This window comes from Castanea sativa, chromosome 4, assembly GCF_040712315.1.
Source record: "Castanea sativa cultivar Marrone di Chiusa Pesio chromosome 4, ASM4071231v1".
Taxonomy (NCBI): domain Eukaryota; kingdom Viridiplantae; phylum Streptophyta; class Magnoliopsida; order Fagales; family Fagaceae; genus Castanea; species Castanea sativa.
The window spans coordinates 31,213,733-31,235,084 of record NC_134016.1 but is presented as its reverse complement, the minus strand read 5'-3'; the positions used below and the strand labels follow the sequence as shown (position 1 = coordinate 31,235,084).

Sequence of the window (21,352 nt, the reverse complement as noted above, 5' to 3'; positions counted from 1 at the left end):
ATGCTACTTTGCCATTATGCTAATGCGTGTTTACCTCACCTTTCCCTTCTCTTCTCTTCTTTTCTCGCGCCCATTAGAAAAAACTGAAAACCTTCTTCATCTTCCCTTTTCCTTTTGAGAATTACAACCCAACACACAAAAATGAAAAAAAACCCATTTAGTATTTTGCATGTTGATATGATAAATCTCTCTGTTTTTTGAAATTTCTTGCTCTGTTTCTCTATCTCTCTCTTTTTTGTGTTTTTTTTTGGTGGGTTGGTTTGGTTAAAATTTTGTGATATATCTGGAGCGGTAAAAGCAATAAAATAAAAATTAAAAGAAGAAAAAAAAAATGAGCTGGAGGAGAGTATTGAAGTCTGTACAGGGTGTAGCTGCTCACACCCTTCTCCTTTGCTTCACGCTATTGCTGGTTCTCAAGCTCGACCATGTCGTCTCCTACTCCTGGTGGTCAGTTTTCCTCTCTTTTTCTATGTCTTTTTTTTTTTTTTTTTTTTTTTTTTCAATTTTCAATTTTGTTGTTGTTGTTGTTGTTGTTGGTTTTGTGGGTGTTTGATCTTTGTTGGGTTGGATTCGTTTTTTGGAATTTTGATTGTTTTCACAATGTTTGTGGCGTTGAAAAGTGTAAAAAAAATTTATGGGTTTTGCTTAAATTTGTGTTTTGGGGTATTAAATCGGTGAAAAAATTCATGGTGTTTCTTTGCTTTTTGTTTTGTTTTGTTTTGTTTCTGTTTCTGTTTTTTTTTTTTTTTTTTTTTTTTTTTTTTTGCCACTGAATGGTAATTTACCTTGTAAAAAAAATAGTTCTTTGGTGTTTCGTAAGTTTAGTTATGCCCCACTCTCTTCTAGAACTGAATGAAGGGATATCAATTAGGGGACCTACAAATTCATTAATCTTTATGTTGTTTTGAGAATTTTGCAGATTTTTTTTTTTAATGATGAAAAAGATGGCAGCCAAATTGCAAGATGTTTTTTCGTGATTAGATATACATATTCTGTGAAATTGTGATTTTTTTTTTTGCAAAATGACGGCATCGCTTTTGTGCAAGCAGTGCAATGTAATTATGTTCAAAGGAATTGAACAGAATAATGGATTTGGATAATGCATGTAAAATTCGGAAATGATAATTGTCACAAAAAGTAGCATTAAAATTTTATACCAAAGCTGAAAAAAAGAGAAGAAATGGGTGCACGTGTAATTCATAAATTTAAAGAAATCGTCCGGACATTGTAAACTTATAGGGGACAATCTTGAAAGGATTGTGTGAATTATTAACATGTCTAGAGAAGTCTCTTGATGGGAAGATGAGAGTAAAGCTTAAATTCATATTGATGTTGTAGGAATTTACACTTTCTCATTTGGGGGTGGGGTAAAAGAAAACTTCTCATTGGCCTTAAAATGAAGGTGTTTTTGCATTGGAATGTGTGTTTAACAGTCATACAGTGGTGTATTAGAACTAGAGCTCAAGGGCACAGCCTCTGTTATTTTCTAGTTTTATGTTTTGGTGGTGAATTTAAATTGATCAGAGTTGCTCATGTAAAGAAGGATGGTATTAATAAATGTGGAACATGAGTGATTTTGAATACTTTATTCTGTTCTTGGAGCTCTTGAATGGATCTATCACTGGGTTAGATATGCAGAAAAATTCGGTTTGTGACTTGTTGGATAGGTTTCTTTTCTTCATATTGAAAGGACATGTTCACAAATGCAGTTCAAGGAGCAAAACCCACACTTATGGCTGATCATCTTCAAGAGTATTGGAGCATGATTTTATTGAGCTTCTCCTTGTACAATTAAAATGTGAGCTTTTTTCATCAATTGTTCTTACAAGTTTGCCTATTTTGCCTATTGTGGTGGGAGACTAGCTCAGTGTCATGTATAGAATGTTCTATTATCTGAGAAAGCTGAAACTCATACAAAATCATAAGAAACAATGGCAAACATAGAAAGGAAGAAATTTTTCTAGATGGATGCTGCTCACAATCTATGGGTTTGAGCTGACTGGCAACCCCATTCAAAGTGAACAATGTATAGAAGTGTACTTTTAAGTTTAATGGTAGGGCCCTGCTGTTGGTTTGAAAGCAGAGTGCTAGGGAGATCCTCTAGGATGGTTCAAGTTTGTCTTTCTTTGATCTTGATATGGATGAAGCCTGTGGTCCAAGTATTCTATCCTATTGAAAGGATCTTCTGATCAATCCAGAGATCATTTCAATTCCATTAGTAATGAGGATTCAGAATATCATACATTTGACCAATCAAAGAGAGATTCAACTAGTAAAAGAAGGTGATTTTTTGGGATCCTTCCTTTCTTCTAATGGAACGAACAGAGATAGAATCAGACTGATTCCCTAAATGCCTTTTGGATATTCCTCAATGTCCTGTCCTTTAACTTACAGAACTGTGGTTGAGGGTTCCAAATCTCCTTTTTTTTTTTTTTCTGATGATAGCCTGACGACATTGAATACTGGAAAGAGGGGTGAGGAGGGTTTGCATCTGCTGTGGCACAAGTTAGCTGTTTTGTTAGAAGTGTTAAAAGAGTAGAAAGTTGTAGATTATTCTGGGTTTAGAGAAAGTTTGTGATTTATCCCAGTGATTAGCTTATGATTAGGTGTAGTAATATAGCCTAAAACTTCGTTGTTTGAGATGGTTGACAAAAAGAAGAAGCCAAAACTTGTCTATGGAATCCTCTCTTTTCAATATGTTGTTTGAAGATAACTGATGTGTTACATTATTGGGATTTGAATATCTGATAAAGAGAAAATGAAATTCTTTCAATCTAGAGTTTATGATACTCTTGTGTATAAACTCATTGAATTCATTTGATCAAATTGCCCTGTCTGATACCATGTATGTGAAATATTGGAACTTGGATGGACATATAATAATTTTGAATCGAATCCCTTCTCTTTAGAAAGAAGATCTTATATCTATAAAACCTCTCTTCCTTCCCTCTCCCAATATTTTGGTTTAATCACTAAATGTAATGAGTTTAATGTGCAGGTTTGTTTTTTTCCCACTTTGGATATTTCATGCAGTTGTTGCCCGCGGAAGATTTTCACTACCTGCTCCATCAGTTCCACATAATCGTCATGTATGTCACTATGTTTCTCTGGAATTCTGGAGATTGTTTTTAGAGTGATTCCTATTAGCTTTGTGACCTAGAACATTTGAAATCAATGATCAAGATCTGCAATGTGTACCACTAAAATTTCTCTTTCTTGGACAGTGGGCACCATGCCATGCCGTTGTTGCAACACCACTACTTGTTGCATTTGAGTTGCTCCTTTGTATATATCTTGAGAGTGTTTATGGTAAACAGCTGATGCCTTGCTATTGCTTTTTAACCATTGGGAATTGACAACTAGTTCTCATGCATTCCAGTTATTTTGTTTATTTTACTTTTCGTGCCTGGGGAATATATTTGGTTTTTGACTTGCTAACTACAGTTGAGCTAATTCGTAATCATGGGGTTTCCAATTACCCACACATAAGCTTTATACCATTTGATTGATTCATTGTGCAAGAAGGCTTTAATTTTTGCCACGATGGCAGCACTTTAAGTTCTTAAAGTCTCAATTTTTTTTGTTTGATAAGTAATAAGTTTTATTGATATCAAAAAGGGATACCCTAGTATATAGGGAGTGTACAGGGGTCAACAATCAACTACAAAAATTACAAGAATCAAGAAAATGACAAGTCTCAATTTTTAATTCATTACTTTTTGTGCAGTTCTTGGTTTTGAAGCTGTAAACTTGAAGATAGTCTTTCTTCCCTTATTGGCACTTGAAATAATTACTCTAATTGACAATTTCAGGTATTTTATATCTCATGATTTTTTTTCTTCGTTTTATATTTATAAATGTTATATATTACTGCTTGAAATAAAGGTCATAAAAATCTTGCTTAACTCATTGGTTCTAAGTTCTATCATATAAGATATATTACAATAATGCAAGAGTGTTGCTTGGTTTTCATCTCTGTAATTTTTTTTGGGGGGGGTGGGGAGAAGGGGGTCTGGGGTGATGTGGGTGAGGGTGGGGGTTCAAATCCCCTTGGGTGTGTCATGTGTGAGCATTTACCAAACAAAAAAAAATCTTTATTTCATTTTGGTTGAACTCAATTAGATTGCCAAGTTGTAGGATATGATTTTTGTTCTTTTTGGAGTTCAGTGGGTGATGCCTAGAGGAGTTGTTGATTTACTAGCTTGTTGGCAAGGCTGTCTTAAGCCACATAGGAGCAGTGAGGTTTGGAAAGGCTATCCCTTGTTGCTTGATGTGGTGTGTTTGGGGGGAGAGGAATGAGCAAAGCTTTGAGGGGTGTGAACGAACAAGTTTAGATCTGAAACAGCAGTTTCTTAATCTTAGGACCATGTTTGAATGGATGACAGCAACAGCTCGTTTTTTTATTTTCAAACTTGTTAGATTTGTTTATCATTGTAGCTTTCGAGCTTGATTTTGTTGTAACTAAGAATACGTACTGTTTTTTTGGTGCACTTGATTCTTATCAATAAAGCTTATCACTAATAAAATAAAAATAGATTGCTCAGTTATTGATGCATGCAGTTGAATGACCTCAACTTGCCTGCTATCATGCCCCTGTTTCTATCTTTTATCCTCTCTTGAATTCCAAGGATTCAGCCTTTACAGCTTATTTCTGGAATAATACATTTTTATCCCTTCCTATTATCCTCTTTTTGACTGTTGCTTTCTCTTACATGTTGCTTTCCCCCCACTTGTAAATAACTTATACATCTGACAGGATTTGAACTAGTGACCTCACCCACTACCCCATACTTATGGGAGGTGAGATTATCATCTTCCTAAAAGGCCTTTGGCACCCTCTCACATCACATGTTGCTCATAATGTTACACTTAAATTTTGATTTATTATCATGAGTTTATTTTGATCAAATATGCTTCAGGCTTTCCACCTAACATGTATTCATTTCTTTTATAGAATGTGCAGGGCTCTGATGCCTGGAGATGAAGAAAGCATGAGTGATGAGGCTATATGGGAGACGCTTCCTGTAAGTATTAAATTAGTTGCTCTACTGTCCAAGGATTGACATATATTATTAATGAATAATGGAAGTGAAGTCATATGGAAATCCTTTCTTTTTTTAAATATGTTTTCTGTAATATTTTATTTCTTTTATTGAAGAGAATGTTAATGTTTCAAATGAAGAACAGGATGACAAATAATGTTCTGAGGTGGTTAAATGTTGAGATCTTTTTGACATGATGTGAGAAGCAAGAATTTTTTTTTTTTTGGGGGGGGGGAGGGGGGTGGTGTTGGGTGGGTGGGTAGATTTGCTAACAGATCAAATGGGTGTGAATGAACTGAACTGAGTTGAGTAATAGGCGGTTAGGGTGAGGCTCTGTCCTGATAGCTGTAGCTAGAGCTTGTATTATTGCATTATACTGATTAAGCATGTCTATCTCCTTGAGACAGAAAGTAAGTAATTCCAGTGGTGTGGTTTGATTTAAAGCAGTTCTAAATTTTGAAACATATTGGAGAAGAGTTTTTGATTTCTAGAGTAATTGCTAGTAAAAAGGATGTCACAAATCTTATTGATCCAAATTGTCTCTATGTAATTTTTTTATACAAGTGTTTATGATTGAGAATTTTTTTTTTTTTTTTTTGGGTCTGTCCAAGGTAGGGTCCGTGTTTTGGGTGACAAAACAAACAATGATTTTATAAAGACTTTAACAGATAGACCAATTGTTTTATTTGAAGTATTTGCATTGAGGCAAACCTAATGATTCTGCAAAAAACTGAGATGCTTGATATTTGTGCTTTTACTTATTGTTGGTGTGCCTGTTGTATACATTTAGAGTACAGGAGTTGCCCCCCTTTGCGCTTAATTGATGCATTATTACTTATAAAATATGAGTCTGCAAAAATGATGTCATGTATCCGTGTTGTCAACTCTTTGCTGCTGTTTTCCTTTCCGCTTTAAACAAGATGTGGTATCTGTTTGTTTTGTTTTTGTCTTGTCCAATAGGTAAGCTTCTTGTATGTAATAACAAAATTATGTCTCCTATGAAATTACTGTTTTTTAGGGTACAAATTTTGTTAGCAAACTGTTGCATTGGCTAAATTCTTGGTCATTTAATGACATTCAATGGTTTTTATTTCAAAGTGCTGGTTAAATGGTGGAAATGAATCTGTCAATAATTTTTATTTGTTTTATGTATTCTCTGCTGTGCTTTATTTTTATGTTCTTTATAAGAGACTCATGTCTGGATATTAACTTCAACATCAGGTATTATGATCACAAACTTGGGCATGTTGAAATGCATTGGTTTGTAATATAAATTGTCAAGCATTTCTGAAAACAGTCTGGTTTTCATCCTCCCTTTATGTTCTCTTTTTAAATATAATTTTCACTTATTTAAAAACATACTTCTAAGTATTCACAATTACTAAATGATCTGCTGATATTTTGCATGTAGCACTTTTGGGTTGCAATCTCCATGGTCTTCTTTGCGGCTGCTACAGTCTTCACCCTCCTAAAACTGTGTGGTAATTTCTCATACTCACCATAATTATCAAAGTTAATAACGATAAAATGCATATATTAAGTAAAGACTAAAACTTTTATTCACATAAGCTTTATGTTACGGTCTCATGATCCATTGTATTATTACCGCCTTATCATTTATCAATAGTTTAATGGCATCACAATCTACTTTATATTGTCCTTGCTTGGAATTATGTTTTGGAAGATAAGATCTATTCCTGTTATGGAAATTAATATTGTTAGATTGACAGGACACTAGTAAAAAAAAATTTATATTCTACCCTACCTAGAAAATGTTTCTAGGAAAAATGCAATACGACTTCTTTAGGAAGTGTAAGGCTGATGAATTAAACACGACCCAGTCAAATAAGGCAAAGTATGTAATGTGGCCTTCTCAAAGAGAGAGGCTTGAGTGTTTGGTGTCTTTATAAAATTCATTGTATTGACATGTCCATATTGTATATGTGTCCTGCACCTGTGTCATAGAGAAACTGAGAAATATCTTCTTGGTTGGGACAACCAAGTTTGCAGAGCTTCAAAACATCATTTAAAAAATAATACTTCATTGACTAAACCTTGCTACTCCATTGTTCCTTGGCAACTGATATATGGTAATTTGTCTTTGCATTGTTTGGGATGACCCAGTTGATGCCCAAATCTGTGATTGATCTTTTGGAATGTGCTGGCAAGGGCGTTTTCATCGCCATAGAGTAGCTTAGGTTTGGCAAGCTATGCCTGTGTCATGTGGAATTTGTGGCATGAAAGAAACAAGAGTCTTTGATGGAGTTCAATTTCCCACCTTTCTAATATAGAGTGTATTTTGCGGTTCTTGTATGACTGGATGAGGGCCCATGGTGGCATTGTTTCCATGTCTTTTGCTGATTTTCACTCTCTCTCTCTCTCTCTCTCTCTCTCTCTCTCTCTCTCTATATATATATATATATAATTTGTATTCCTTAAAATGGGACTGAACACATCCTGTGTGTCAGCCTATTTTCCTTCTTCATTGGGACATTCGGTTCCGTCGTCCACCACAAGATTGGGAGTCAGAATCATTTGATCGTTTTTGGGTTGTGCTTTATTCCACGAATGTGCGGGGTGTTGGTGATGACAATCTTTGCTGGAAGCCAGCAATGAGGAGAGGTTTTGATGTTCGAGGCTTCTATCACTCTTTATCTCCTTCTTTTGTCATTGATTTTCCTTGGAAAATGGTGTGGCAATCCAAGATTCCTCCTAGAGTAGCGCTCTTTTCTTGGACTGCTGCCTTAGGTAAGATCTTAACTACGGATAATCTTTGGAAGAGGCATATTGCAGTTTTAGAGTGGTGCTTTATGTGTAAAATGTGTGGGGAATCGGTGGATCATCTTCTTCTTCATTGTCCTATAGCATATGAGTTGTGGTCTATGGTTTTTTGTTTGTTTGGTATACATTGGGTTATGTTGTATAAAGTTAGTGAGGTATTAGCTTCTTGGAAGGGGAAGTTTGGTAGACATCGAAATATAGGTTTATGGAGGTTTGTGCCGCATTGTTTGTTTTGGTGCTTATGGCGGGAGCAGAATGCTAGATGCTTTGAGGATTGTGAACGGTCTATTCTTGACATTAAGTTTTTCTTTTTTCGTACTCTCCTTGAGTGGAGTTTAGTTTTGCCCTTCCTATTCCTGTTTTTCTCTCCCCGATCTTACAAATCGTTGTAATTTGGGTTGTTGATTTGTGCCACTGTGGTGTACTTCCAGTGTACTTGGTTGGTTTTTTTAATAAAATTTCTTTTGTTACTTATCAAAAAAAAAAAAAAAGGAAAAAAAGAAATTATAAAAAATGAAGGAACCCATTCTTTCACCTTCAATAGTAATACTTAATCTGGATATTATTTAATTGATCCATTGTACTCATGTACACATGATGTAGCAGGTGATGTAGGTGCTCTTGGCTGGTGGGACTTGTTTATAAATTTTGGGTATGATTAATCTACTTTAATGCCATTTGTATTCTTTAAAATTTACTTTTTTTAATAGTGTTGCCCTTGCCCCCTGCAATATTGACACATTGATGTTTATATTCAAGGTGTTGAATGACAAATAAATACCAAACTTTTTTTTTTTTTGTTAACAACAGTATTGCGGAATGCTTTGCATTTCTTGTTTGTACAAAGTGGTCTAATCCGGTGATTCATAGAAACTCTCCTACAAGGGAAGCTAGTTCATCATCTACAACTATTAGATATCTTGACTGGAATAGTGGCTTAGTAGTTTCTCCAGAGGAGGATCTGCAGGAAGAAAGAATGTGCGGTTTGCAAGACATTGGTGGCCATATCATGAAAATTCCAGTAATTGGTTTTCAAATCCTTCTTTGTATGCGCTTAGAGGTATGTATTTTTTTGAGGTATGGTAATGGTTAGTTTTTGGGATATCTTATGATGGTTTCTGATTTCAGGGAACACCTGCTAGTGCTAAGGATATACCACTGCCACTTCTTTTCTCTCCCCTTTTCCTACTGCAAGGCGCTGGTGTACTACTTGCTACCTCTAGGTTGGTGGAGAAAATTGTACTGTTACTTCAGAGTGGAACTGGCACAGGATCATATTTTAGATTTTCTGCAAGAGCTCATGACTGCTTGGCGTACTTGCACCATGGTTCCAGGTAATGACTTCTTCCACCTCCGAAGAAAAAGCTTAAATGGGCCACGCTGAATTTACTGAATCAATATGTAAGCATTGACCGGCGCAAGTGCTATGGACTAATTCTTGATCTGAAAATCTTCAACACCAGGCTACTGGGTTGGTGGTCAATTGATGAAGGAAGTCGAGAAGAACAAGCCCGACTATTCCACCAGGGAGCTTCAGGGTTAGCATTGTTTTACTTTTACTATTGTATATGTAGGTGCACTGTATGCAAATGTTATAAATGTACTTTGATTGCCTATGTGATTGGGTGACAAAATATTCACTTTACTAATTTTATCTTTGCTTGAACATCACTTTGTATCTGTTAGAGAGCAAAATGAAAGAAAGAACTTTAACTTAGATGCAAAATTGTTGAAATAAATTTTTTTTTTTTTGGCATAAATATGGAGAATTTCACTTTAACCCCCCTAAACTATACTCCCTTTTACTATGAGAATGCACACTTTACCTCCTTAAATTATACCCACTTTACACTAACCCCCCTAAACTATGAGAATGCACACTTGCCTAAACTACTACCCATGGGATGGGTTGCAAAGTGTTACATGGGTAATAGTTTAAGGGGGTAAGTGTGCACTTGCATAGTTTAGAAGGCAAGTGTTGCACGGAAAATAGTCTAAGAGGGTAAGTGTACAAGGGGATAAAGTGTAATTTTCCCCATAAATATGCTAGTGTAGTACTTGAGAATATGAATTTCTTGCAGCAACTAGTTTACTCTGTTAATACCTTCTCCAACAATATGAAGATTTATGAATGAGAAATGCTTTCTTTGTTTTAGAGAAAGGGGGGGGGGGGGATAATATAGTCATCTTGATGAGTTCTAGCTCAAATGACACCTTGTAGGAGTATGGTGGAGTGAGGTCATGGTTTTAAGACCCACTGGATGCCTGTGTAACTTGCCAATAAAATAATGATATTTTCATCTCAAGTGTACCTTTTGAGTTGTTCTGTGGTCTGTTTTGCAATTTAAATTTTCTGTGCTGAGTAAATTAATTTCTCCAATATAAATATTTATGAATGAAAAATGATTACTTTAGGGGTGACATAGTCATCTCAATGAGCTTTAGCTCAAATGGCACCTCCTCCCTGGTGGAGGATGAGGTTGTCGGTGTAAGACCCATTGGATGCATGTGTAACTTACCAATAAAAAAATGCCTCATTTCATTGTTGTCTTTATCTGCTCCCTGATTAATTGATGATGTTCTCGACAGTTTTTTGCGGAATTTAGAGTAAATGGTAATGTACGGTACATTACACATTGTTAAATTTTGATTAGATAACAAGACAAAGAACATTTTCTAATTTAGATTGTTACAACCAAATGATGGCTAAATATGAAAATGCAGTGTCCTTGTTTCAGGTAGTGTATGTTCATCTCTAGAACATTAAAACCCAGCTTGAAAGTGCAGTGGTTCCCCTTCTGCCTGTGGCATTTTAGCTCTAGTTGCTGCGTTATATCTACACTTTGCAATTTTGCTGATCTTTGTACATTTGGTTACTTACCACACAGGTATAACACTTTTAGCGGTTATCCTCCTGAGATTGTGAAGAAAATGCCTAAAAAGGATCTTGCTGAGGAGGTGATCATAACTCTCTTCATCAACTTTAGTAAAATTCCAAAATTCCATTTGAGACAACTCCTGTTTCATTTGTTTTGTATTTATGATTCTCCAAATTGGTTGGTTGCTTTGCAAAACCAATCATTCACCTCTTTCCTTGATTCTTGTAATTTTTGTACTTGATTGTTGACCCCTGTACACTCCCTGTGTACTAGGGTATCCCTTTTTGATATCAATAAAACTTGTTACTTATAAAAAAAAAAAATGATTTTCATTTATCTCAGGTTTAGCCGAACCCAACATTTTGGGACTTAGGCTTGATTGTTGTTGTTGTTGTTATTTATCTCAGGTTTGGAGACTGCAAGCAGCTCTGGGTGAGCAGACAGAAATCACAAAATACAGCCAGCAGGAGTATGAAAGACTTCAAAATGTAATTTTCTCATCCTTGACTACTAGTTTAATGACAATATGGACATGTATTGTTAACTTGTGTTGTTAACTTCATGCATAAGGGGAAAAAAGAAATAAAGAAAAACCCTTGTCTTGTGACTACTAGTTAGAAATTTTCTTTTCTTTGACAACTTAATTTCTCCTTGCGAATTTTTTTGTCAAAGTGTAAATAAGGAGTTAAAGTTTAGATATGCTAAATATCTGTATGTGGTTCCTAGATTGTAAACATACACAGGATTGCAAGAAAAAAAAATCAATATTTGGAATGTAGTATTTTCAGTTATAGTCAGTTGTAAATCCTGTGATAGTATGCATGTCAACATTTGTTGATGAAAATTATATTTGACTCCTGACATCCACGATTTTTGCAGCCTTTTCTTCTTTTTTGTTTTTTTTTTTTGTTTGTTCCTGTAGTTTTTTGTGAATACAACTCTACCGTTTTTCTGGACGGCCATAATTTATTAAACAATGATCCTCAAGATTTAAGCAAGGGGGTTGTGGTGAGCTAAGAATGCTCGTGATTTTCAGGTAGACCCTAGTGAAAGTTGTGAGAATGGAACTGTCAAGTAGGGAAGAGTGTTAGTGGTGGTAGCAGTGATGATGATGATGATGATTAGCAAATATTAACTTTTGGTTAGTATGGATATTGCTTCATATAGGAATTACATGCCAGCTTGGCATCCAAATCCTTTTTGCCACTCGAGATTTATTGTACAATTTATTTATTTTTCCCTTATTTTCTAAAACTAAGAGTAAATTATCATGATTAGAAACTGAATTTGCAAGGAGTAAAACATCAAATAGTATTATGTAATCATCCCTAATATTCTCATCATAGTGGAAGTTAAAATGAGATACACTTGGGTGTTTTGGATGATTAGATTTTAGATCGACAAATTCTTTACGGTTATTCTAAAGCACTGTTTGCCAAGTGCAACCCAGTAACAAATATTGGTGTGTTGATTGGTATTATTATTTCTCTGAAACGAAAGGTACTGAATGCATCATCAAATATGCTACTTTTGCCTACTGAATTGGAAAATGACAACTAGGATGTTGTTTGTGCTTTCATCTGTGCAGGCATCCACGCTTGTGCTCATTCTAGTTTGTTTTTAGATCTTCTGTTCATTCCTGATAACTTTGATTATAAAGGTGAATCCAACTTAATACCTTAATCTTGTCTTGATGCCCTGGTCAGGAAAAAGTTTTATGTAGGGTTTGCTTTGAGAGAGAGATTAGCGTGGTCCTGCTTCCATGTAGGCATCGTATCCTTTGCAGGTAGCCTCTTCTTTTTTTTCACCTTGATGCACCTGATTTTTTAACATGCATTCTTCATGAAAAGCTCAATCAATTACTTTCTTTTTCTGGTGTGATGCTAATTGTTTCCCAATGTGTTGCAGTACATGCTGTGAGAAGTGTAAAAAATGCCCAATTTGCCGTGTCACTATTGAGGAGCGCTTACCTGTATATGATGTTTAGTTTTAACTTGCCCTGCCTTTTTTTTATCAAGTGCACAAATTGGAGCCCGTAGAGGTAAAAAACAATGACGGGAGAATGTTACAGTTTCAACTTTTTTTTGGAACTTCTACAATACTGAGTGTTGCTTGTTCAAATTAACATAACAAATTAAGGTTAGGTAATACAGGAATTGAAGTTGCTATAACTATATCAACTTTGGGCAGTTGTTTTTCAAAAAAAATTTCCCTCTTAAATTGTAAATATACTGTACTTTTATAATGGGAAATCACAGGAATAGCATGTTGGAATTTCTTGGCATGCTGTGTGACAGTATTGTGATTATGAGCTGTTTTTCTGTGTATAAAATAAATTTAATGTTTATTCTTTATGTGAAAACTCTGGACACGACATTGTAGGATAGAGTAATATGTGGTGAAGTCAACATTGAGAAGAAAATATTTTATAATTGCGAATCAAAGCCCTATAGTTTAATTGGTTGTGAAAAAAAAAAATGTTACATTTAGCGCTCATAGGGTGAGTAATTATTTAGTATTTTGGGAATAATGCTCCCTCTAACAGAATTGTAGGTTATATTAATTTAACTAATCGAAGGGTTCCTCATTCATGTGAGGGGAGCATCTGGCGTATATAATAATTTTCTCAGAGTAATGGTGAATAAAAATCTTCTGTCCAACTTTTTGTATTTTACTTTATTCTCTATCAATAGTGATATGTGATGTCTTTTTTTTTTTCCCCCATTTTAAACTCTGAACTCTGGTTAGTTTACAAAGAAAGTAAAAAAGAATGCATTGCAAATTGTGATCTGTGGAACATATGAATACAAAATATTGGGACAGAGCATTTGTATTCACTAATGGTCATCTTGATTATATATTTTAAATTTATCTCTTTCTTTTGGTTCATAAAAGGTTTATTAACATTTTGCACGATATGATGTTGGGCCTGATGCAACTCTTATGCAGGAAGCATTGGGTTTACTATATGCAATAACAATTTTGTATGCTTAGTTTTGTTGTGCTCTCTTTTCATAGCAAGCTTTAAAACCCAATTGTCTCTTTTAGTTGTCTCATATCCCATGTGTTAGAACTTAAAAAGGAAGATAGATATCATTGGCAATAAATATTGGTACTACTCGATACATTATCACAATGGAAAAATTCTTAGGTAGTTTGGGAGTATAGTGAAATGGTGCTCCTTCTCACATTCATGGTGGACCCCACTATGAATTTAATGAGCGGACTCCACCATGAATGTGAGAGAAGGGAACACCATTCTTCGTGCTCCGGGAGTACTTAAGAATTACTCATCACAATGAATACTGCATCCTCTTACATGCAAACAATACTTGCTAAAGAGAGAAAGTAGGCATCTCCCAATTTCGTATACCTTGGGGGGTGCTTTATTAACTACAGTTTGAACTGTTCCAAACTTCAATAACTGAATATAAATATACGACTAATGAACCACCATAAGCATAGTGAACCATAACAAAAAAAAAGAAAAAAAAAGAGAGAGAACAAATAACACAACATTGGAAGAGCTTGAAATACGTTTAGGACAATGTAGTAACAAATGAGTCTTGCTTAAGATGCGGTGATTGCCAACGCTTCTGGTTTAGAATTTGGCACAATGATGGCATCGTTGCTTATTGGCTTGTTGACTACTTTTGGAGTGTCACCAATCAATCTGGCGAAGTCCTTGAAGCACTCGTCAATGGTTCGGAAAGGTGTGTCCGGATAAAGAGAGCTGACTTCAACATCGGTCGGCTTGTCCATGGAGTAATTTACTTGGCAACCAATTATGAAAATGTCATGAGTAAGGGCTGCAACAATGCTATGTGGGATGGGCATCTCTGGTAGCATCAGCAAGAGAAAGATATGGCATTACATTTATGGTGTGTCAATGAGTAATATGGCAAGAAATTTGGAAACGTGGCGTTTTTCCTTGAAGAAGTACAAAAAATTGGAATATTTACTTTTTTTTAATAAGCTCACTTGAGTGAGAAAAGCTTTTTTGAGCAAATTTTTTCTTATTAGAAAATTTCAAAGTCCCATGTCATTTGTTTTTCAAACCCTCTTTTCTTCAACTTTGAAATCTTACTACTAAAATACAAGATTGGTCTTAATAGCTAATTTGTAAATTTGGATTTTCACAACTTGTTTATAATGTTTTTGCTTTGTACCATAAAGAATTTCGTTTGGGTTGGGTCTTAACTCCCAACCCATGAAAGTTACTCACGTCTATTTGGTTAGAGCTTATAAGCTCAGTTATTAGCTTTTAACTTTTATGTACAGTTTTTTAAAACCTTATTTTTCTTACTTTTTCAAAGTACATATATATTTTAGCACGCTTTTAGCAAAAAAATTTCAATAAAAAGTTAAAGAAACTTTTCCCAAATAAACACTTAGTACAGGGAACCACTGAAATTGTGAATAATACTATTTTCAAAGTTCCAAGGAATTGATTAAATAATAATAATTATTATTTTTTGTGTCATGTGGTATCACCTCCATTATCTTTGAAATTCCAGATATATATAAAGAGATGAAGTACCTTTGGCAGCGGTAAGTAGGTCATCCTCTGAAACGGTGACCCTAGGGAGCTTACGCCCAATCTTCTCCTCCCACAAAGATGCAAGCTCATTTATGTTTAGCAAATTTCCAGATGGCCGAAAATGAAGAGTTTTGTTGAGCGTTCGAACATCATCAACAGATTTTATTGTGAATTTTCCAATGTCGTCACCGGCCACAAAATAAGCTGTCGAGATTTGAAAGCTACATCTCAATTGAATACTACTTCTAAGACCTTATTACCAATGGAAGCTTAACAACTACATGCAAATTATTATGAAAATTTGATGTTGATGATGATGAAGTGGAGAATATAAAATTAATATGCACGATGATATTGCTGGCTTTTTTTTTTGTTTTATTTATTAATTTTTTAATTTAAGATAACAATAGGTCTAAGTATTGTAAACGATAGTATAATTATTTACAAATCAAGCCTCGTGGGGTGGAGGTTACTTGTTTGAATCTATCTATCAACTTCAAGTCAAACTCCCTTATAGAAAATGATACGGAAAAAAAAAACCAAAGAAAATGGTAAATTTTGTATGTCTAATTTTCCCTACATACTTATTTTAAACAACTTGCTTCAACTAAGGCCTCTTTTAAAAGAAATGTTCAACTTTAATCAACCACCTTTTGGAAGTATCAATGGTTTTTTGGTCATTCTACTTTGTTCATGCTTTCAATGTGGTACTATTTAGTCTTTACATATCAAAAGGACGAGGAAGAGAGAAAGAGCGGAGAGAGAGAGAGAGCAGCAAAAGAGTATTCTCATTGGGTAATGTAAAAGCCATCAAAATGTAAAATACGTGATATTATTCACAAAAAATACACAAAAATACCTCACATCTAATGAGTTATTTTGCATATATTTTTACAACTTTTTTTTTTTTTTTTTTTGGTTGCGCAATCCTCAGCGCTTTTAACTAGACTAATCACTGTTCGTCGGGAGAAATTTCTACGAAGGGGCAGAAAGACTCACCCAGAATTCTTTTCAAAGTGCGAAGCAAGACTCGAACCAGGAAAGACACCTGGCCGAGCCCAAGATAAAGCACTTTGAGACTGAGAGCTCTACCAACTCAGCCAACCCCCTGGGTTATATTTTTACAACTTGCTACCATGGTTATGTAAATATCAATAACCATTATAGCATTGTGTCAAAGTTTTTTTCATTCTTTTTTCATTCTCTCTCTCCTCGCTTGTCTCACTTTTTGTCTTCTCTCTTTCATTGTAACATTGAAATAAGATTATCTTAACGTAATGTATTGTAAAACAAAAAATGAGATGTATAGTATGTTGTAAAAATGGTAATATAAAATAGATAAATTGACTTTTTGATGAGATAAAATATATTTATTTTTACATGAGTAGATGAGAATGCTTAAGTTCTACAAGGATATTTAAAATTGCAATACCCATATCTATAACTATTCCTATCTTAAAGGAGTCTAAGTCAAGACCTATGTTAAACCACTTCAAAATTAATCTAATTTTGTTTTTGGTTCCGGTTGTATGAAAACTAATTAAGTATTGAGAATTTGTTATAATAAATATAAATATGAAATCATCAGCACCAATTGTCTGTTCTTCGTTAACTGATTAAGTAGCATTTGTAAATAATTCAAAGATAAAAGGTTCTCCAAAAAAAAAAAAAGAAGATAAAATTAATGATTATAGCTTGACTAGCTAGAGATTCCATTGGAGAATGGAAGTTTACATTGTGTTTGATGGGGATGGGTTGGTAGATCATAGATGTGTGTGTCTATTCTTGCTCACCTCATAAGGTTGGTCTATGATAAATATTAATACATACTCGTAGGATAAATATATTTCTCTTTTTTGATGAAGGATAAATATATATCTCACTGATTTTTTGTTCAAGAAGATATATAATTTGTTCTATCATTGAGATGACGTGTGTTATTTTGCTAAGGAAAGTGATGTCTATAATAGACTGTTTCAAAGAAAAAAAATTGTGTCCTGTATTACTTGCGTAAGATGTGGCCAGAAAACACAATAACGTGGAAGAAAGAGACAGACAGAATATAATAATAATAATAATAATAATAATAATAGAAAGGAAAGAAAGAAAGAATATTTGTGATCCTCTTACTGTATGACTTGACCTTATACAGTTATACTATATGGAGTAACTTGACCTTATAGCATCTATAGTATACTGAAGTGTACATATCAAACTATTCTCCATTTTGAAAAGTTAAAACTAATGTTAGGCATTGAATTCAAATTCAGAATTCAAGTCAGTTAGGTGGAGTCTATGCCTTTACACTTATTCCAAGTTTTATTATTATTATTTTTAAATATAATGATTATACAATTTAGATTTATATGTAATGGAATAGGCTATTATTGAAGGATAAAATTGATGATGAACTGGACCTAATATACTCAAAGACATAGGATTTAAAATACTATAGAAAAAAGAATATATATATATATATATTGCGGTAATTTTGAAACGTCACACCAGTATTAATTGGTATCTTAATATATCATTCCTTTGGCTAAATCTAAACAACTTCAAATATGAAATTGACTTTCTTGATCCAATCCTCTTTATGGGGTTTAGGTTTATTGAGATTATAGAGGACCATCCTTGTTTGGTCATAAGAATCATTATCTCTATAGTTGAAGCAAGACACATTTTGATATGGTTGCTTGCTTCATTATACCTAAGAGCATATTATTTGGATCCAATTTTGAGATCCTGATCTAGAAGGTTGATATTTCAAAGTGGGTCTTGTATGGTTCCCTTGTGACCATGCATTATTTATTGGATTGTATTAACGGGTATCGTAAATTGATATTTTAAAGTAGGTCTTGCATGGTTTCCTTATGGCCCATACATTATTTATTAGGTTGCATTAACGGGCACCGTAAGTTACCCATTAATAACAATTTTTTAAAACTTTTTTTCATAGAGAGAAAAAAATGTTAAAATAATATGTAAAGTTACTTTCATATATATTTTTTTTCTTTTATATATTTAATTTTTTTATTAAGTGGGGTTCATATGAAGAAAACCTTAACATATGGGACCCACATTATATCTTTTTCTTGTTTACATTTTCCTAGGAGAATTGTTAACAGGCACGCTTGGTGCTTGTTAAGTACAAAAAAGACAAAAAAATTTGTCCAAAAAAGTTAAAAAAAACAATAAAGAGTACTTACAAAACTGAAGAAAATGACATATATGGCAAAAAAAACAAAAAATTTGGTCATGAAGATAGAAATGCATGGTATTTTGAAAGGGACAATTCCATAATTTGCCACTGTCAGAACTAAAATAATATTCCTAAACAGTGAGGATATTTTCCCTTAAAAATAAAGCACACCCACTTCATTGTGCATTAAACAGAAAAAAAAAAAGAAAAGAAGTGTCACCTTTGACAGTGCCATCACCATATACGTGGAAGGTATCCAAAGGAGGAAGAACATCAGCCGGATGATGGTTGTCATGGTAGGGCCATGCAGCAATAGAGTTGCAGCAAATGTATGTGTATGGGACCCCAGCCGCCTCAATATACCGTCTGACTTTTCTCTTTTCTTCGTACATGGTCAGGGCTGGCTCCACTGGATCCGCTCTGTCCATGTCGTGCCCAAACTCCGATGGTAAAAACCTCTACACGATAACCAAACTCTTATTTTATTTTCATCGTCTTGCGTGACAAATACGACAGCATCATGTTTCTTCTCAAAAAAACACAGTACAACAATAGGTAGGTCTTCTTATGTGGGACCCGCATGTTATCTATTATTAATCTATGAGATTCGTTAACAAGCACCAGGATTCGTTAGGTGAAAAATGTCAAAAAAAACTGTCGGAAGAAAATCAAGAAAGAACACTATATAATATTTAAGAGGTTGAAAATTTGACATAAATGTGAATAAAAATAAAAATTATTGTCAGAAAAAATACAAAAAATATTACTGTTAATCTATACATCTGTAAAATTTATACTAAACTACAAAATGGGCCCATATTAGGTGGAAAAATACCCTTTCCACATTATATTATTGGCATGACTATGAAAATAAGACCAGTTTATATACCATCGATATCGCATCACCAATCACTACCATTGCCTTTTTTTTCCAACAAATAAAAATAGGCCATTACCTTGACAGTGCCTACAGCTTTAATGGCATCAACTAAACTGAACTGGGTTGAGATGTGTGCACCACCAACAACTGATATTACAACCTCAATCTTGTGCTCTTTCAGAACCTTCTCCATTAAATCCCGATCCTCAATTGAGCCCTAATATCAAGTCAATCAATCATACATATAAGATCTCTGTGCACACTACATATATATATGCATGTATAAACAAAATTCTACCGTTAGACAAAACTTGTCTACAATTATTAAAGTTTGTGTTAAAAAAAGTGTTAAGTAGACAAAAAATTTCACAATTTTTATCACAATTTTTTAGATAACGACCCATAAGTTGTGGGGGTGTTACCTCCTTCACTTACGACTTGTCGTGCTTATGGCAAAACCGAAGACAACTTGAAAAGAAAGAAAAAGTTGCGATAGTTTCACTCTCAAAAAATGGATAGAGAGTAGAATTACATGTATGATAATGGCTCCTCTTTCTTGCAGGGATTTGATGGTGGACGCCTTGGAGGGGGAGGTTGGTCTAGACTGAACAAGAAGGTACGTCGGCCGACCAAAGTCGAGGCTATTTTCCGCCACAAAGCGGCCTATAAACCCAGTTGAGCCTATGATCATGGTCCGGCCAGCCTCCGAGACATTAGTATTTGAACCACACATTTTTTTTTTTTTCAGTTTCTTTGATTAAATGATAAAAAGCAAAAACTTGTAGAGAAGAAGGAAGAAGAAAAAGCACACAATAGTAATGATAGGAGAAGAGGGGACGTGAAGGGGTTATATAAAAGTAGGTATTAGACTGAGATGGGGATTTTATGCATGTTTGGTAACGTTCACGCGCATAGCGAGTGGGGTTTGGTTGATGGGCTTTGGTTTGGTTAACTTTGTTCAGTGTCTCATTGTTTTTTTGTCCTGTTTTTTGAGTGGAATGTCGGATGGGGGTGTGATTACTTACCCAAAAAATATAATTTAAAAAAGGAAAATGGATGTGGTTTGATGTATCACGTCTTCGACTGGTAGTTGAGTGTAAGAGAAGTACTCTATTGAACCAAAGGAATATTGTTTTGGTACCAAAAAAGAAAAAAAAAAGGAACATTGTATAAAACTTATTGTCTTATAATATTAACATGATTCATGTACAGATGTACTTGCTCAATTTTAATTGTCTTAATTTAATTTTATTATTCTCTAAAATGGATAAAAATATGTTAGATTGTAATTTTTGTGTGCGTCTATTTTAGCATAATTTTTTTTTCTTATTATAAATTTTACATATTTCTTTTTTTAAAACACCCCACATCATATTATTTATGAGACTAAATTTACATAATTATAAACTCATTGAACTGGGTCATTTTTAGGTAAAAAATAATTAAAATATGTAAATTTTACATTTTTTTCGATCATACACTCATTATATAAGTACAACACATATATGTAGGCACCTCATTTTACTTGGTACACAAGCCCATAATTACATACACAATTTTTGAACTGAAATTGTGAGTTGGAAATATGACTTTAAAATTGAATCGTGTTTGACAAATACTACCTTTCTTAAATAGACAACAAATTCTAGATTAACATTTGTTTACCACAAACTGCAATATTTAATTGGTTTTTAACCGATTGAGGGGCAAGTTCTTAGTCAAGGATGAGTCAATTTAAGTACGGAGGGATACTTACATACTAATTAATCCAGTCTAAGAAGGTGGAGGTCGCACTATTATTAAAAATTAGGATGTAAAATGGATCTGTGGGTTTCTCACACCATAGAGGAATATCTACGAGTGTCGTCATAATAGAGCTTTAGACTGTCACTGCTCTGGTCTATATAGTATATATTGCTATCTTCATTCATTGGTTTCCCTTGTGTAGTTGTGGAGTTGGGCGCTGTATTGATGATTTCTTTTCTTGATTATACAATTAAAATGTACACGAGGTTGCCTTCAGTTTGT

The 21,352-nt window shown here is 34.1% G+C and overlaps 2 protein-coding genes across 4 annotated transcripts; one reads left to right on the top strand and one right to left on the bottom strand.

Moving 5' to 3' along the window:
- Window positions 1–12,981, top strand: LOC142631518 (uncharacterized). Of its 3 annotated transcripts, XM_075805684.1 has the most exons (15): window positions 310–447; window positions 1,710–1,798; window positions 2,999–3,089; window positions 3,225–3,309; window positions 3,728–3,812; window positions 4,955–5,024; window positions 6,454–6,523; window positions 8,427–8,475; window positions 8,634–8,883; window positions 8,952–9,157; window positions 9,287–9,361; window positions 10,712–10,781; window positions 11,110–11,190; window positions 12,409–12,488; window positions 12,611–12,981. In XM_075805684.1, coding segments are annotated over exons 2-15 (1,293 nt in total). In that variant the 5' UTR covers window positions 310–447; window positions 1,710–1,796; the 3' UTR covers window positions 12,690–12,981. The 3 variants fall into 3 exon arrangements, with proteins under 3 accessions (XP_075661798.1, XP_075661797.1, XP_075661799.1); XM_075805683.1 differs by lacking the exon at window positions 1,710–1,798 and having other exon boundaries at window positions 1–447; window positions 8,430–8,475; XM_075805682.1 differs by lacking the exon at window positions 1,710–1,798 and having other exon boundaries at window positions 1–447.
- Window positions 12,982–14,034: 1,053 nt separating this feature from the next.
- LOC142631517 (leucoanthocyanidin reductase-like) lies at window positions 14,035–20,324 on the bottom strand. The gene is made up of 5 exons (XM_075805681.1): window positions 19,857–20,324; window positions 19,401–19,541; window positions 18,665–18,902; window positions 15,243–15,446; window positions 14,035–14,541 (listed from the first exon to the last, which is right to left on the bottom strand). Exons 1-5 carry the CDS (start codon window positions 20,055–20,057, stop codon window positions 14,273–14,275), a joined length of 1,053 nt encoding a protein of 350 aa, XP_075661796.1. The 5' UTR covers window positions 20,058–20,324; the 3' UTR covers window positions 14,035–14,272.
- Window positions 20,325–21,352: the final 1,028 nt, after the last annotated feature.